This window comes from Syngnathus typhle, linkage group LG13 (genome assembly GCF_033458585.1).
Source record: "Syngnathus typhle isolate RoL2023-S1 ecotype Sweden linkage group LG13, RoL_Styp_1.0, whole genome shotgun sequence".
Classification (NCBI taxonomy): domain Eukaryota; kingdom Metazoa; phylum Chordata; class Actinopteri; order Syngnathiformes; family Syngnathidae; genus Syngnathus; species Syngnathus typhle.
The window spans coordinates 8,229,716-8,245,272 of NC_083750.1; the positions used below are offsets into that span (position 1 = coordinate 8,229,716).

Below are 15,557 nucleotides of genomic sequence, written 5' to 3' on the forward strand. Positions count from 1 at the left end.
GCGCTTTTATTCTGAAAAAACACTATACCGGAAATAGTGTTCTTGTTTACTTTCCTAAATTAGTAAGTGAAGTAATCCATTCAGCCTAGCATCGGCACAACATTTTCGTATTGTCTGTTAACGTTGTTTGTAAAATTAAATTAGCTTCCTGCTACGACAATGGAGTCGAGTGATTCAGGTACATTCATAACTATTCGGTAAAACGTTTCATGTTTGAATGTAGTTTCAATCACTACTAGTTCCTGTTAGCATTCAGTTAGCATCATGTAACGACTCAAAACGACCGCAGTATTAGCTGACCGTATGTAGCATGCGACGAGTAGTAGCAAGATACAAAAGTATGACTTCAGAATGTATTAATACCCAAATGTAATAAACCACGAGGGCTTAATGAATCTCTTGGTCCTTTCGTTGGATCCGATTTATAGATGGGTAGAAGAAAATTTGTGGAATCGGGCATTTTAAGTCAAATGTAGTGTGATCAGACGTCCTCTTTTCCCCCGACATGTCCTACTTTTCAGCCCCAAAAATCTGTCCCGAGGGGAATTTCAAAAACTGTCCAGGATTTTGTTCGACTGCCTTACATGTACAATGTCAATAGAATTGCCACTCCGTTCCATTTAACTCTATTCCAGTTTTCCCTGTAATCGTTCACAAATAAAATTCTCCTCAAATCTAGCCACTTTGCTGATTGAGTGTGTGCATGAGAAATAAGTAGGCGAGTGCTTGCTAGCGAGTGGAGGCAATGCCGAAACGAAAATGCACCTTTTACGGAGGAATTGGAAAAAAAAAATCGCGTGCTTTCCCCAGGGTCGTGATGCATATGAAGCAAAGTCAGTTGCAACGTGCTAAGTACATGGTGTTGTATTATCGTCAGAAATGGCTTTGAAATGTCTTCAAAGATATACATATATAACAATAATGCTGACTTTGACTTTGAGATTCATAATCGTCTTTTCCCCCTGCTGCCCTTTTAGGAAGAGGAGGATGGAAAAACAAGAATGCACAACCACAGAAGCAGAAGATGAACTTAAACATTATCCGCCAAGAGCAACTAATAGCTGAGAAAAAGAAGGAAATCGAAGCCAAATTGGCAGAGCAAGCCAAAATTGATGCACAAACCCCAAATAAATGTCTACCCGCAAGGTAAACACATGTAATATTAACCTATAACAATAAGCAATTATTGTTTTTTTATTGCATTAATGTCAGTTGGTATGCAGTCTATTGTATTGATGGTAAGATAAATGAATCATTTCATCTCTTTTGAACCCAGTGATTCCCCCACTACGCAAGGACCCTCCTCCAACAAGTTTATAAACGATGGCAGCTTCTTACAGCAGTTTATGATGATGCAGAAGAAGACGCCTAATAACGTCTCTGGTTAGTACCACAAACCAATAATTGGTAGCATAATGCATATTTTTAAAACAAATGTACCTCCTAGTGTTCAGTTCACCAAAGTGTTGCTTTAATTGTTTTATTAATTGACATTTTTTCATTGATAGATTCCGCCAGTGACAGCAAAAGTCAATCATCTTCCCTGGGAGGAAACGCATTGCAAAAGAAAAGCATTTTGGTTGCCAAGCGACCTGGCGTCGGCAGCATGCTCAGCCAATTCAAGAACTATTCGCAGTCCAAGAAGAATCCCATTCTCAGCCCGAGGCCAAGTGTGTTTTGTTCCCCAGAAGACGAAGACGATGAAATTGATTCCTCAGAATTTTTAAATATGAAAGGTAAATCAAGGCACGTGTGTTTCGGTGTAGCTCTGGACAACAAAACAGCTCAGATGTTTTGGGTCATTCCTTATCTGCTCCCAGGGCACACTTGGCTTAAGACTGGTGACCAAAGAGTAAATGTACTGATAGCCTGCTTAAAGTTTCTCCCCCAGAGGACCCAGAGACCAGACTGATTATCAACAAGATGGCCTCTTTTGTGGCGGAGGGAGGACCCGAACTGGAGAGGAGGGCCAAGGAGGACTATAAGGATGATCCTGTTTTCTCGTAAGTCTGAAGGTCGGCTTTGTTCCTCCAGGTGCATAAAAGTCATCCAATATTTGATCTTCTGTGTTTCTAGTTTTTTGCATGATAGAAACTGTATGGAGTACCTCTACTACAAAAAGAAACTTGCCGAATTAAGAAGGAATGCTCCAGCGCCTAATAACACTTCAGTTAATGGTAAGGCCTCGATTGTTTTCTTTTTAGAAACTGAATTTTGTCACGGAAAAAAATTCAAGGCACCGTTGTGGGTTGAACCTAGTTCTCTTGTGATTTGTGTTTTGTTTCATATTTAGAGCTTTGCTTGCGCATTGCAAGTAGCTGTACATCTATCGGACTATGGTTCCCAGATTCCACAAAAAGAATCGAACGTTTTGTATTCCGACAATTTTTTGGTTTTGGTGTGGTGGTTAATGGCGCAATGCTTGTCGTTTAATTTTCTAGTTTTAAGCTTGTTGTTTTTTTAATTTTCTAACGAACAATGTAATTTTCTGAACACAATTCCAAATGAGTCATTTTAAAACTTGATAGTGACAACAAAGAGAAAAGTTAAATGGCACCTAGATTGTGTCAATATAAAGTTTTTGTTGACATTGCTGCAACAAGTGTTTCATCAACCCAATTACCCATTCACCAGTGCTGTTTTCGTTGCTCCTCCTTCCTCTTTTTTTATCCCCCATTAGCTCTAGACTGGTGATGTATGATGCCAGTTGAGTATGGTACAGTAATAGAGTGTCATTTGAGCCCCCGTACTGATAGACTGCTTAAAGTCTCCCCCCCAGTGGACGCGGAAACCCAGCAAGTGGCCGAGAAGCTGGCCAGGTTTGTGGCTGAGGGTGGCCCGGAGGTGGAAAGCATCGCCATCGAGCGTAACCGTGACAACCCCATCTTCAGGTCAGGTTCTTTCTAATCAACTTTAAACTTGAAAGTCTTTCGAGCTCACATGCTTTTTTTTTTTTTTTCTTTTATAAATCCCCCCCCCATCCCAGTTTTTTATTTGACCACCAAAACCCAGCCAACCGTTACTACAAAGAGAAGCTACGGGAGTATCGTGCCGCAGCCTCGAGGACTTCCTCACCTCCGCCGACGGAGTCCAGGACAGAGCAGCAGAGACCAGCCGCTCCTCCACGACCCCAGGTTGCGTTCTCTCCGGCATCTCAAGCGCACAGTCAGGTGGAAGACACGCCGTCTGTCAAACGCAAGAGGAAAAGTAGATGGGGGTCTGAAGATGACAAAGTGGACCTTCCCATTCCACCCATCGTTGTCCCCCAAGAGCTTGGCGTTCAAGACACCAACGTACCATCTCTATCAGGTACTTACCATGACTAGTTAGAACATACCGGAAAACCCATAAGCGGCGTCTGGGGCGTAATGGTGCGGGCTCTCTGAAATTAATATGACGGTTCTGTTTTAGCTCAGGATCTTCAAGGTCTTGGTTATAAGAAGGGGAAGCCCGCCGGTCTTGTCGGTGTGACGGAGCTGTCTGATGACCAGAAGAGACAAATCAAAGAGCAACAAGAGGTACATAGTTGTTGGTACACACTTGGTGAAAATGAAGAAAGCACTTTAGCCAGAAGGAAAAAAAAAATGTCACTCCTGATTTATACTTTAATTAAATGCCACCCCCTACACACACTTTGTAGATGCAGGAGATGTACGACATGATCATGAAGCACAAGCGCGCAATGGCCGAGATGCAGCAGATGTGGGAGAAGGCCATTAAAGACCACCAACACGAGTACGACAGTGACGAAGAGGTGGACCAGGATGCCGGCACCTGGGAGCATCGGCTTCGAAAAATGGAAATGGAGAAGACGCGAGGTAAGGCTGACAAGAATGAAAAGGCAGCGTTTATCTTCCAATCCTTATTCTATTCGGAGTAACGCTGTTTCTTTGTTTCGCTGATTTTCTCAGAGTGGGCAGAATCTCTGACAGATATGGGCAAAGGAAAACATTTCATTGGAGACTTCTTGCCTCCTGAGGAGCTGGAGAAGTTTATGGAGACTTTTAAAGCACTCAAGGTTAGCTGTTGTTGGAATTATCTCAATTATTTTTTGAATATGAACATATTTGTCTTCTCTCTAACTTGTTTACTTTTTTGTCCTTTTGTAAGGAAAATTAAAATGGCGTTATTTATTCCTTTGCAGGAGGGGCGGGACCCAGATTACTCTGAATACAAAGAGTTTAAATTGACGGTGGAGAATCTTGGTTTCCGTATGCTGATGAAGATGGGCTGGAAGGAAGGCGAAGGTCTCGGCAGTGACGGACAGGGCATCAAGGCTCCTGTCAACAAGTGCGTATTTAGCGATACAGTCGTGGGTCCTTTTGTCTTTTCTGTTTGCTGAGTTGAACGGACTTGCGTTACTGTGTCATCCCGAATAGACAAAAGAAATATTGATTATGTCACAACCCATTTCAGTTTATTCCACGGCATTGAATTCATTTTTCTGTGAGTGCAAAACAGTTTTGTTTTCTCACAGTTAAATGTGCTTGTAAAATGGTTTTCTTTTTTTCACCACTTTTGAAGTATTTGTAATCTCAGACTCAACTGCATTTACGCAACAGCTAATATTTTCATTCGAGCCGGCCTTATTATCACTGTAGAACCCAGTTGTTTAGGACGTTTTATTTTTGGACTGGTTGGGTAATTATTGACGGTCAAACTGACTCAAAGTTCATACGTGTCCGGTTGCAGGGGCACCACAGCGTCGAACGGCGCAGGGTTCGGCGTTGAACGTCCAGCTGAGCTGTCGAGAAGCGACGATGAGTATGACGCCTTCCGAAAGAGGATGATGCTGGCCTACCGCTTTAGACCTAATCCACTGGTAACCTCACATCTGCTCTTTATGCAGCATAACAACTGTAGGTAGTCATGACCACGGAATTTATTCAAAGGTTTCTTTTCGCAGAATAATCCACGGAGACCATATTACTGACAGAAAACAGCTGCTTATGGAAATTAAAGGAAGCCGAAAACTCAACTCACTTCTAAAATTGGATTTCATTGCACAATAGGAATGGATTTTTTTGCCCGTGTGTGTGTGTGTTAACAGGATAACAAGGATGACTACCTGCAAGATTCCCCCTAAATCAGTGGTTCTTAACCTTGTTGGAGGTACCGAACCCCACCAGTATTATATGCGCATTCACCGAATCACTCTATAGTGATTTTTTATTTTATTTTTTTAATTCAACACATCAATATTTATTACTGGTGCACAAAATGAGCTGTGTATCACCTTGCTCAAAGAAAGAAAAAAAAATACAGTGTGACACAATAAATCAGGTATGTTCGGACCTCCGCCAAAGGCCTCAGACCGACTCACCAAACCCCTAGGGTTCGATCGAACCGAGGTTAAGAACCACTGTACTAAATATTAGCTTTCATTCAGGTTTGAATATCCCAACTGCTTCTGTATCACAATAACTGTACCGTATTACACATAAAATAAAGACGCCCTTCGGTGAGACTACAATTTCAAAGTTCTCTGGTCCCTAATCCTTGTCTGCTTTAATTACATGATGTCAACATTTTTACTCTTCCCTGGTAATGAAGATAAATGATTGCAGTTTGGGGGAGCCTTGTTGCGAGAAAGGTGACAGATAAGTGAAATCAGACCTCCACTATGCCATTCTCCAAGGGGCTTACTTGAGATAATTATAACTCTTAACTCTAGCCAAGGAAAAGTCACTCTAGAATCGGCCAATGCATCAGTAAGTGGGGGGCTTGCTTTGCTTGTGTGTGTGTTTCCCCTGTAAGGTGAATAACGTTATTTATTTATTTTTTAAACCGGCTCATAATTTGCAAATGTCTGCACGCCATCATGAAGGATACACACTGGTGTTGTTTCCAAAAAGTCATTCTGTTCTGAATGTAAAAATAATGTTTTGTCTGAAAGTTTGCTTGTCGCGCTTGGACTTTGCATTTTTGCAAACTTTGATTTGACGCAGTAACGCGCTGACTGTCGGTGCGAGTTGACTCGAGTTTAGGGGGGAGGTAAACAAGATGGCGACGACCTGACTGGCGAGTAATACGAAGAGTGCGAACAAAACAACAAAAAAAAGGAAAGAAATGATATGCAACTTGGTTCGATTTACATCATTTTTATTCTGAAGACCGACATTCAAGAAACGAATAAAGACTGGGACCAAGCAAAGACACACCAGGATTTTAGGTGAGTTTTCCCGCAACTTGGCAATGAACTAGCTAGCTAGCAGTTTACATCGGGACTTGGACGCAACCCCTGTGAGCTGGATTTGTCTGGATGATGCTCCCTTCGTCAGTGCATGTTCTGGTTTAAGATAACGATAAACACACCGACAGTTTCATTTAATTCTTCCACCATTACCGGTAAATAAAAAGCGCTTGGCTTGACGTTTGTAGTGTCAATGATAGCTAGCAAGAGCTGCATTTCGCCGCTAGCTTTACATGCGTGACGACGTTTTTACGCATCCAAATCCATGCTCGCTTTTTGTACTTCATAGTAAAAATATATATATTTGGAAACTTTGTGGACTATGCCACATGTTTTGTTGAATGTGCACCCTGAAAATAATATTAAATGTGTGATACAGCAGGCTAGTTCATTCAAGGCTACGTTAGCATTCTGGCTAGCTATTAGTTCAGCATAATATTTGTCATTGCTATATCATTTTATTTTATGTTAAACGCTCCAATTTAAGTGTTTTGTAATAATGTCATTATTATGTGGGGAAAAAAGTCGGTCTATCCAATTTTTTGATTGGCTCCCAATGGAGTGATATTAGTTCAGAAATGTGCAGTTTCATTCATGTTTAAATGACCCTTGTTTTGTTTTTGTTGTTGTTTTTTAAGGCAGCCTGCACCGTGGTGGAATGGAGGCCACCTGAAGCCGGGAGGAGCACACTTTCGGACGGCTTGGTCTTTCCGCTGAAGCCCAGCTAACACTGCTGCATGAAATAAGCAGTGGAAGTGGGTTTGGATACAGTCCAAGTTTACATGTGGCTGCCAATATTATTTATTCAGCATGGATCCTTGACAGAACTGTGCAACATGGCCTTAAACCAGGGCTGGTGGCCCCTACATAAGGGTGAATCAAATTAATTAAGTGGGGGGAAGAAAAATAAATATATTTTTGTTGAAGTGCACTTGTCTCAAACAAAAGGCACATGATAAAACACTAACATAGTGGACCTAATACACTTTCACCTCAGTGTGCAGCTTTTTATAAAAAAAAAAAAAAGAACAATAATGTTTACAAATCTAGACTGATCCCTACCTCAACCTGAGGTCTCCCTCTCTCATCTTCAGTATTTCTCGGCCCTCTTATTTTTGGGCCAAGAGGTTAACAGTGGATTACTCTCCACCACCAGAAAGATTTGTTTCCAAGTAGTTTGCACACGAGGCTCACTCTGTGGATCAGTCATGAGTACCGGGGAGATACATCACCTGAACTACCTGAATGAAAACGAACTGATGGAGATGGACACATTCATTCACCGCATCGATTCTACTGAGGTGATTTATCAGCCGCGCAGGAAGAGAGCGAAGTTGATAGGGAAGTACTTGATGGGGGACCTGCTGGGGGAGGGATCATATGGCAAAGTGAAAGAGATGCTGGACTCTGAAACCCTCTGCCGCAGGGCTGTCAAGATACTGAAAAAGAAGAAGCTAAGGAGGATTCCCAACGGAGAAGCCAATGTGAAAAAGTGAGTGTCCTTCCATCTTGTTTTTGCGCTTGAATAATGCATGCAAAAAATGTTTTCTCTGGCCGGAGCGACACAAATAATTTCCAGTCCGAGTACTTTGTGTGGAAATAAGCTGGTGAGCCTGGAGGAAAGTGGTCCCGTGTGACTTCCTTCCTTTTAAAACCTTACATTTTGGGCTGCTTATTTTCCCACCTCATTTCCCTAATAAAACACACTTAAACGTATTACAACATACTTTTTAAGTATTCTGTTCACAGGGGATTTTTTTTTGCCTATATATATATGCTTTACGGCATTAGAGTGGTCCGGTGTTTTTTTCAATACGCTGACTGAAGTCGTATCACTTATGCCAGCTTTCTTTTCGGCGTGCCGAGATTTTTTTTGGAACCGTTTCCTTCTTTCTGACGCGTAGATGAAACTGCGATGTCAAGCAAACGTTGCAGTTATTAATTAATTATTAATGATTTGTCTTCCCTCACCCGATTCTGCCCTCTGATTCAGCATTTTTCAGGTTCCTTTTTTTTTTTTTTTTGCAGAATACTGGAGGATTTAATCACACCATACACCATTAAATATCACTGCAGCCTGCGCTAATTATAGAGGAAGCATTAGGGAGCAGTTGCATGAGTTCACGAAAGGCAAGCAAGTCTTCAAAGATGGCGTGGTTAACGAATCAGTTCTGCATCCTACGGGCCCAACTGCCCCGGTTTTAGGTTACAGTTGAATGGTACTAAAAGACTTGAGGACTTTTTATTCTGTTGTCATTTTTGTGCTTTTCTAAATTCTTTTTAGAAGGGTGTAAATTGTTTGCAGATTTTTTTTTTTTACCGTTCACAGCAAGGCTTGTCTTTACCACCTGCGAGTTCACTGTATTGTGAACCGTCACAACTCGGTGATGAATGTTGAGCTTGCCTGGGGTTTTGGTTTTAAGGGTTCATAAGCGTGTGGAAAGCATCGAAAAAGCCCTTGATGAATCATTTCCATGTGGTCTGTGTCTTTTTGCACAGGGAGATTCAGCTGCTAAGAAGACTCCAACACAAGAATGTGATTCAATTGGTGGACGTTCTCTATAATGAGGAGAAGCAAAAAATATATCCTTGTGGTTTTAGTTGCGCTTGTTTTTATGAACGTCAATGAATAGCGAATGAAAAAATGAGCCGCATTAATAAACGTATTTTGGATTCAATAACTCTCTGACACTGTGTTAATATTATCTTTGACAAGCCATACATTTTAATTCATTAAATTGTGACCAGTAAGTGTATTTTTCTTTGAACGTTTTGAATGCCCTTGACCTTTGACTTACGTATATGGTGATGGAGTATTGCGTGTGCGGGATGCAAGAAATGCTGGACAGCGTCCCGGAAAAAAGGTTTCCTATATTTCAAGCTCACGGGTATGTCTTTGGTGTCCCCCCCCCACCCCCTTCTTTGTTTCCCCTGTATATATTTTATTTATAGACTCTTTGCAACAATAGCTCCAGGTTTAAATTTAGATCCTGGCCGGTCTTTTTCAAATAACTGCCGGTTGATTGCATGAATGTGTAATCACTTGATTGTTGTCTAGCACACTCGCTCACAAACTTTTTTTTGTTTTGCGCAGGTACTTTTGCCAACTCTTAGACGGCCTTGAATATTTGCACAGCCAGGGAATTGTTCACAAAGACATTAAACCAGGCAATCTGCTGTTGACCACAGATGGGGCACTTAAAATCTCGGATCTGGGTGTAGCTGAGGTAAGCCTACACGTATAAATGGATCTCATTTTTGTGAAATCAAAAGAAATTGGACGGATGGAGTTGGAATACGTACGTGCTGAGGTTTACCACGCTTCGCAGGCCCTGCACCCTTTTGCCGAGGACGACACGTGTCGAACGAGTCAGGGCTCTCCGGCCTTTCAGCCGCCAGAGATTGCCAACGGCCTGGATACATTTTCAGGGTTTAAAGTGGACATTTGGTCTGCGGGAGTAACACTGTAAGTAGGCACGGCGTTTATTACATTTTTGAATTGTGCACACCATGATTTTTTTCAAATCTGATTATCACTAGAATAATCAAATTAAAAAAAAATCCAGCTGTAGCATCAGAGCAAATGATTCGAAGCTCACGTAACGATTCGCATGCTTGCCTCCATCCAGATACAACATTACTACGAGTCTTTATCCGTTTGAGGGGGACAACATCTATAAGCTATTTGAGAACATCGGCAAAGGAGAATTTACTATTCCTGAGGAGTGCGGACCGCTCCTCTCAGACCTGCTGCGAGGTGAGTGTCGAATCCATGGACTGCTCTTGATGGCTTTTCAAGTGCAAGAAAACAGTTGTTTTTTTTGCCCATGCTGTCAAAAGCAGTTGAAAAGATGAAAATGACGCTTTGATGCCGACAGCCTCCAGATCAATTTTGAACAAACTAGGTTTATCCAAATATGCATTTTTAGCCAGGCGAAATCAGAAAGGGTTTTAAATGGTTTATTTCTAGAGCACATTTCGTAGCAGAGGAAATAAAATCGGAGGAATCAGGATTTGTTATGCAGAGAAGCAGATGAGAATGCACAGGAAAAGCACACTGCAGTGAAGCTGCACTGGTGTCCTTTATCAGTGTGTCCAGATGGTGGTGCTATGACATTAGAAGTCATTGGGAACCCCCTCCTTCCATGTGTGGTAGAAACCCCTTCAGCCGCTAACGTCATTTCTATTGATCTGGAGCGCTCAGCAGAATACTAAACACTTCAGCAGGCTGCTCCAAAGCCCCTTTTTGAAACAAAAGGAGTCAAGAGTCTTTTATGTGCATTCTCGTATTGGTTTTACGTCAAAGCAAACTAACTGCCTGTGAAATCTTGAAAAAGAGGCGGCAAGACTTGATGAATCTGTTTGCTTTTTTTTTTTTTTTTACGTTGAAGAAGAAAAGTTGCGACTTGTCTGCAGCTTTTCCTTTTATGGGCATGTTCTCCCCCATTCATGAATGCCTCCGTGGGGGAGTTTGATTCAGCAAGTGAAATGATCTGATTTTGTTGCTTTGATCAATGGCTGTTGAATTTACAGCCCAACACTGAATAGAGTGGAGGAGTTCAACCGTCATGATATCATGAGTCCTTCTGTCCCTCAGAGCGTGACGTGTGTGTGTCTGATGCATCATCCCAGAGATAGCTGGCCCGTAAATATTACATTGTCCACAATAAGCTATGATCAGCGCTGCAGGGAGATGGTTCCGTTATTATTAGGCCTGTGCCTGCTCCACATCACTTGCTGTCTCATCATGCTGACATTTAGCTTTTGACGCATTCAGCCCACATAAGGGCCCAAAAAGTACATTGTCAGTCACAGTGGATCAGTTTGCTTTGACAAAAATCCCAGATGGATCGTTTCACTGCTAAGTTCATAAATCTTTGTCGACTCCGTGCACTCCCAATTCACTCGCTATCACGTTAAATTTGGTTTTGATCAAACAATAGCAAATGACAAAGAAAAGCACGCTGTTTTGAGCTTGTGATTCAAGTGGTCCCTTTTTTTTTTATGTTTTCAGGAATGCTCGAGTATGACCCTGGAAAGAGGTTTTCCATACAAAATATAAGACAACACAAGTAAGTGGTTCATTTGTCATATTCCTTGAATGTCATTCTGAAGTAGAATCTTAGCCTTCACTCAATGTCATTGACATACCGCTTGGATGTATTCCCACCAGCTGGGTGCGTAAGAAACACCCACCGACGGAGCTCCCCGTGCCCATCCCCGCCAGCGCAGAGAGCCGAGACCCTTGGCGCAGTATGACGGTGGTGCCCTACTTGGAGGACCTCCACGGCTACACTGAAGACGACGATGACGAGCTTTATGACGGAGAAGACGAATTCATCTACACTCAGGATTTTACAATGCCAGGTTTGTGTTCTCTCGAGGGACTCGTACAGATGAGCTTTCGCTATAGGGGGGGAAAAAATGGATGTGCTCCAAGTTGATAGGTGTGCTTTGATGATGATAATGACTATATTGACCATGTCCCAGAGTTGCCATCTTTTTTTTTGGGGGGGGAAAAAAGCAGAATCCACAACCTATATCAGTTGCTAGGCAACAGCCTGAAATGATAAATGCAAGTCGTCTGCGCTGGCCAGGCATCTCCAAGTGGTGCCCCACTTAGGTCCAATTGGCGCTGCAGAGTGTGAATGAAGTGTTCTATAAATAGAGTCCATTGGAGATGGTTCTGGTGTTGGGAGTGTGAATGGTTTTCTACGATTCACTCCCACGTGCGGAGAGCAATGCTACCCCTCCAGTACATGTGCTTTAAGTAGCTTACATATGTGGAAATAAACAACGATCATTTTTGAGAAATTTCTGGTCACCATCTCCAACTTTTAGGACAAGTGGCCGAAGACGATCACGAACTGGAGCACGAGGACTACAGCCCGCCTACGGCCAAGCCTTTTTGCGTGAACGGAACCGAGGCGGGCTCTCTGAACAGCAAGGCCAAAAGCGAACGACGATCTTCGTCCTCGTCCAACCCCTCGCGCAAAGGGGTCTCCACGGCGAGCAAGATCCGCAAGCTCTCCACCTGCAAGCAGCAATGACGCTCCACTCCTCCTCTTCAGTCTCTGTTGGCAGCAGCCCATCTGGTGAGTGAGGACTGCATATAAAGAAATGGGAGTACCCCGGTCCTGAGGCTTCTTTGAAATTGTAAAAAATTCAAGTTTAAAGAAGAAGCTATAGTGGAGATAAAAACACGTTATCATGCAGATGGAGAGTAAAAAGGGGCATTCAGGGAGTGTAGCGAGAAGCTGTTATTGATATTCAGCGAGTGCTACTATGACTCATCACTAAACTGCAGGAAAACGCACAGAATGTTTCCATCATCACAACTGGATTCACTGTCGCTGGGTCGTGTCTTTCGAGGCCTTATAATGAGGGAGAGCAGCACCACACCCCAGTTTTAAGCAATGACATTTTTTATTCAAATGTTTTGCAATGTTAATTCTAGGGGGGAAAAAATGTTTGGCCCTAAAATGATCATATAGCACGTATTTGCCGTCGCAAAAATCCACCAGTAAGTGACGAGATGGCGGCAAAGCTCTACCTTTGTCTAAATGAAGCTCCACCTCAGCGTCAATCCAAGATGGTGTCAAAGCACTGTTCGAAATTTGCTGTTGTCTTTCAGTGCCCTGAATCGAGCCAAGAACAAATAAGACATTCTGTTGTTTCTGTAACAATCATGAAGTTGTCTCTTTCACACTCTTGACATACACTCCCAGCAGGGGTTTGCTCATCAAGGCTGCAGTGCTCAGGAGATGCGGCGTGTAAATTGTTCCAGGCAATGACTCACCCCTAAATCGACACCACTCACCTGCGCGATGTTTGCGTGGATGAGATGTTGCACGTCACATAATGATAGCGTTGTGTGCGAATGTGCGTCAATTTCCTGTCTCCCTTCTTCTCCTAGGTGGAGCTGTCCCCAGTCCTCGTCTGTCTGCAGCGGACACGCTTGCGAGAGAAACCTGCTGAAGTTGACGCCCATCGTGTCTCCGTGGACCATCTGGCTTTTTAGAAACGTGTGCTCCGAGTTGTGAACGGGTGGAATTTTTAATTTCGATCTCCAGAAAGCTCTGGTAAAATTTCCATGGGAATTAAAAATAGAGCACTTAATCTTTTTTGATTTTTTTTTAATATTCCAAGTTGGAAAATTTACGTGAAATTATTATGGAAATTCTTATGGAAATAAATAAATAAATAATACAGTGGTTCTTAACCTGGGTTCGATCCAACCCTAGGGGTTCGGTGGGTCGGTCTCGGGTTCGGCAGAGCCTCCACTATTTATTGTGTAAAGTCGTGATGACGCAGAAGTCACACTGATTTCCTGGTATGTAATTTATTGTGAGTTCAAGCATTGTGTTGGTTTTGTTCTTTGAACAAGGTGATGTTCATGCACAGTTCATTTTGTGCACCAGAAAAAAAAAAATCTTGTCTTGAATTTGAATTTTTTTAATTTGTACTAAAGAGGGGCTCTGTGAATGCGCATATGAAACTGGTGGGGTTCGGTACCTCCAACAAGGTTAAGAACCACTAAAATAATATTAATAATCAGTGAAATTAATTATTAAATTAAAAAAATATCGTTAGTTGCTGCCCCTAGTTGAATTATCCAAATTCTGCCTAGTGGGAATGTGAACATTACATAACTCAAGAAAATTGGCATCATGCTAAAATCTATTTTCACCAACTCGAGGGACAGTCATGCTCAAAAATAGCAAAGTCAGACATTTTTTTTTAGTAGTCTCGCAAATTCCCATGGAAAGTTTCCCACTGAAATCTCAGCCAGAAAGGACACAGGACACCTTCAAAACTCTTTCCTCCCAAGACAAATGATCACTTTCCTCTTGCACGTTGTCACTCCCTCAAACTGCTGACATCCGCCTCGTCATGCCCGTCCGTCTTCCCTCAGGCGAAGGCCGAAATGTTGCACCGAACCATTGACAAACCCGTCAATCATGTTTCATCTTTGCCGCTGTGTAGCAGATACTCAGAGCCCGGAGTAGCGGGGTGGGGCTGGTGAAGGTGCAGCCAGGATGGCGTGGACATGGGCGGCATTAAAACAACTCTTCCCTCTTAAAGGTGGAATTTTTTTTTTTTCCTTCAACATAGGTATTTGCGGAGTCGGTAAAAGTGGCTTTTGACTACCTTTTTGGTTTTACAGAACCTTATCGGTACATCATGATGCGAGAATATTAAAATGAAATGTATTTTTCAATATGAATGGAAAGCTCTTTCAGCATTTATTTGTTGTCCTTGAAAGCAATCTTGAGGTTCAAGTACTTCTTTTTCGGCACTTATAGGGGAATTACATGTACCTATTAATTTTGACTAAATTCTACTAGTTGACATCGAGCACTTAACTGGCAGCACTACGAGCATACATACGTGCAATAGTACGTGGATTGAAAGCTGGATAGCAAGGACATGAAATAAATGTTGAAATAAGTTCTACCCGTGATATGTTCCTCACCAACATACAACCTGCATGCTGTACAAAGCTGGAAGAGGACAGACGGAAGTCTTGTGAGGGGAGTTCTGCTTTCCCTTTTAATTTTGTGTTTCCAATGAATATTTTTTAATTATTTATATAAAAAGATCCCAAAAGTCTTTTGTTGAATTTTGTTTTAAATTCAATCGGGAGTGCTTCGGCTGGGGCTCTCAAAGGTTGATTCGGGATGACCTCTCATTCTGATTTTTCTTATATTCAACTCTCATAATAATGATAGCTTATTAACCACTCGCTCATGCTACTGAAATGCTGAGAAATTTGTGTTTGCTCACATACACTCAACCCAATTCAGTAAATGAACACACTCGCACTATTGAAAATATTCTGCCGCACAGATTAATAGACGGGCACATTTCATAAATACGATTTTATTTGTGTATGAGAGCGTGCGAGTGAGAGGGAACCCTGAATCATGTCCCTGACGTCCTCTCATCTTCATTTTGTATTTAGCAACCGTCCGACAGTGTTTCATGCCTGCTAACATCTAATCCCATCACACCAGCGCGACTGCTGTCATCCACTCATCTTTCTCTAGCCCACCGGAGCAGCTGTGTTGTGCTAATCTCATGGGCAGGGGCCCTGCATCACCCCCACCCGCAGCCCCCTATTTGGAAGCAGAGCTTATCATCAGCCCCTTCCCTCCTCTCTGGGAGTACATCAGAGAGCAGGTGAGTCACGACTGTGGGAAGGAAGGGAGGGAGGAAGAGTGCTGCACTTTCTACGTCAGCAAGGTCAAACAGAATTGTTTAAAATCACTCCATCCACCATTGAGTGAGTTGCCATTTTCCACCATAATTCGCACATCCACACGTGTTTTTGCAAATATATGAGGATAAGCATAGAACTGCA

At 42.4% G+C, this 15,557-nt stretch overlaps 2 protein-coding genes across 3 annotated transcripts; both read left to right on the forward strand.

The window, feature by feature from the left end:
* The first annotated feature begins 20 nt into the window (after positions 1 to 20).
* On the forward strand, positions 21 to 5,480 carry sugp1 (SURP and G patch domain containing 1). The gene is made up of 14 exons (XM_061294521.1): positions 21 to 178; positions 978 to 1,146; positions 1,277 to 1,383; positions 1,509 to 1,736; positions 1,880 to 2,003; positions 2,077 to 2,177; positions 2,768 to 2,891; positions 2,987 to 3,309; positions 3,412 to 3,518; positions 3,641 to 3,818; positions 3,912 to 4,018; positions 4,145 to 4,290; positions 4,693 to 4,822; positions 4,907 to 5,480. The coding sequence occupies exons 1-14, from the start codon at positions 160 to 162 to the stop codon at positions 4,931 to 4,933; spliced, it is 1,890 nt and encodes a 629-aa protein (XP_061150505.1). The 5' UTR covers positions 21 to 159; the 3' UTR covers positions 4,934 to 5,480.
* A 249-nt stretch (positions 5,481 to 5,729) lies between these two features.
* Positions 5,730 to 14,806, forward strand: stk11 (serine/threonine kinase 11). Of its 2 annotated transcripts, none has more exons than XM_061294573.1 (11): positions 5,730 to 6,172; positions 6,832 to 7,685; positions 8,693 to 8,776; positions 8,992 to 9,057; positions 9,288 to 9,420; positions 9,523 to 9,659; positions 9,823 to 9,950; positions 11,208 to 11,265; positions 11,367 to 11,560; positions 12,035 to 12,288; positions 13,110 to 14,806. In XM_061294573.1, the coding sequence occupies exons 2-10, from the start codon at positions 7,402 to 7,404 to the stop codon at positions 12,241 to 12,243; spliced, it is 1,293 nt and encodes a 430-aa protein (XP_061150557.1). In that variant the 5' UTR covers positions 5,730 to 6,172; positions 6,832 to 7,401; the 3' UTR covers positions 12,244 to 12,288; positions 13,110 to 14,806. The 2 variants fall into 2 exon arrangements, with proteins under 2 accessions (XP_061150557.1, XP_061150556.1); XM_061294572.1 differs by having other exon boundaries at positions 5,736 to 6,172; positions 8,992 to 9,081.
* The last annotated feature ends 751 nt before the right edge of the window (positions 14,807 to 15,557 follow it).

Coding starts and splice junctions, on each gene's coding strand:
- sugp1 (XM_061294521.1), top strand. Junction 1,147..1,276: donor AATAAATGTCTACCCGCAAG/GTAAACACATGT, acceptor TTTTGAACCCAG/TGATTCCCCCACTACGCAAG. Junction 3,819..3,911: donor GGAAATGGAGAAGACGCGAG/GTAAGGCTGACA, acceptor TGATTTTCTCAG/AGTGGGCAGAATCTCTGACA.
- stk11 (XM_061294572.1), top strand. CDS start 7,402: ATGAGTACCGGGGAGATACATCACCTGAACTACCTGAATGAAAACGAA. Junction 8,777..8,991: donor AATGAGGAGAAGCAAAAAAT/ATATCCTTGTGG, acceptor CCTTTGACTTAC/GTATATGGTGATGGAGTATT. Junction 11,266..11,366: donor CAAAATATAAGACAACACAA/GTAAGTGGTTCA, acceptor TATTCCCACCAG/CTGGGTGCGTAAGAAACACC.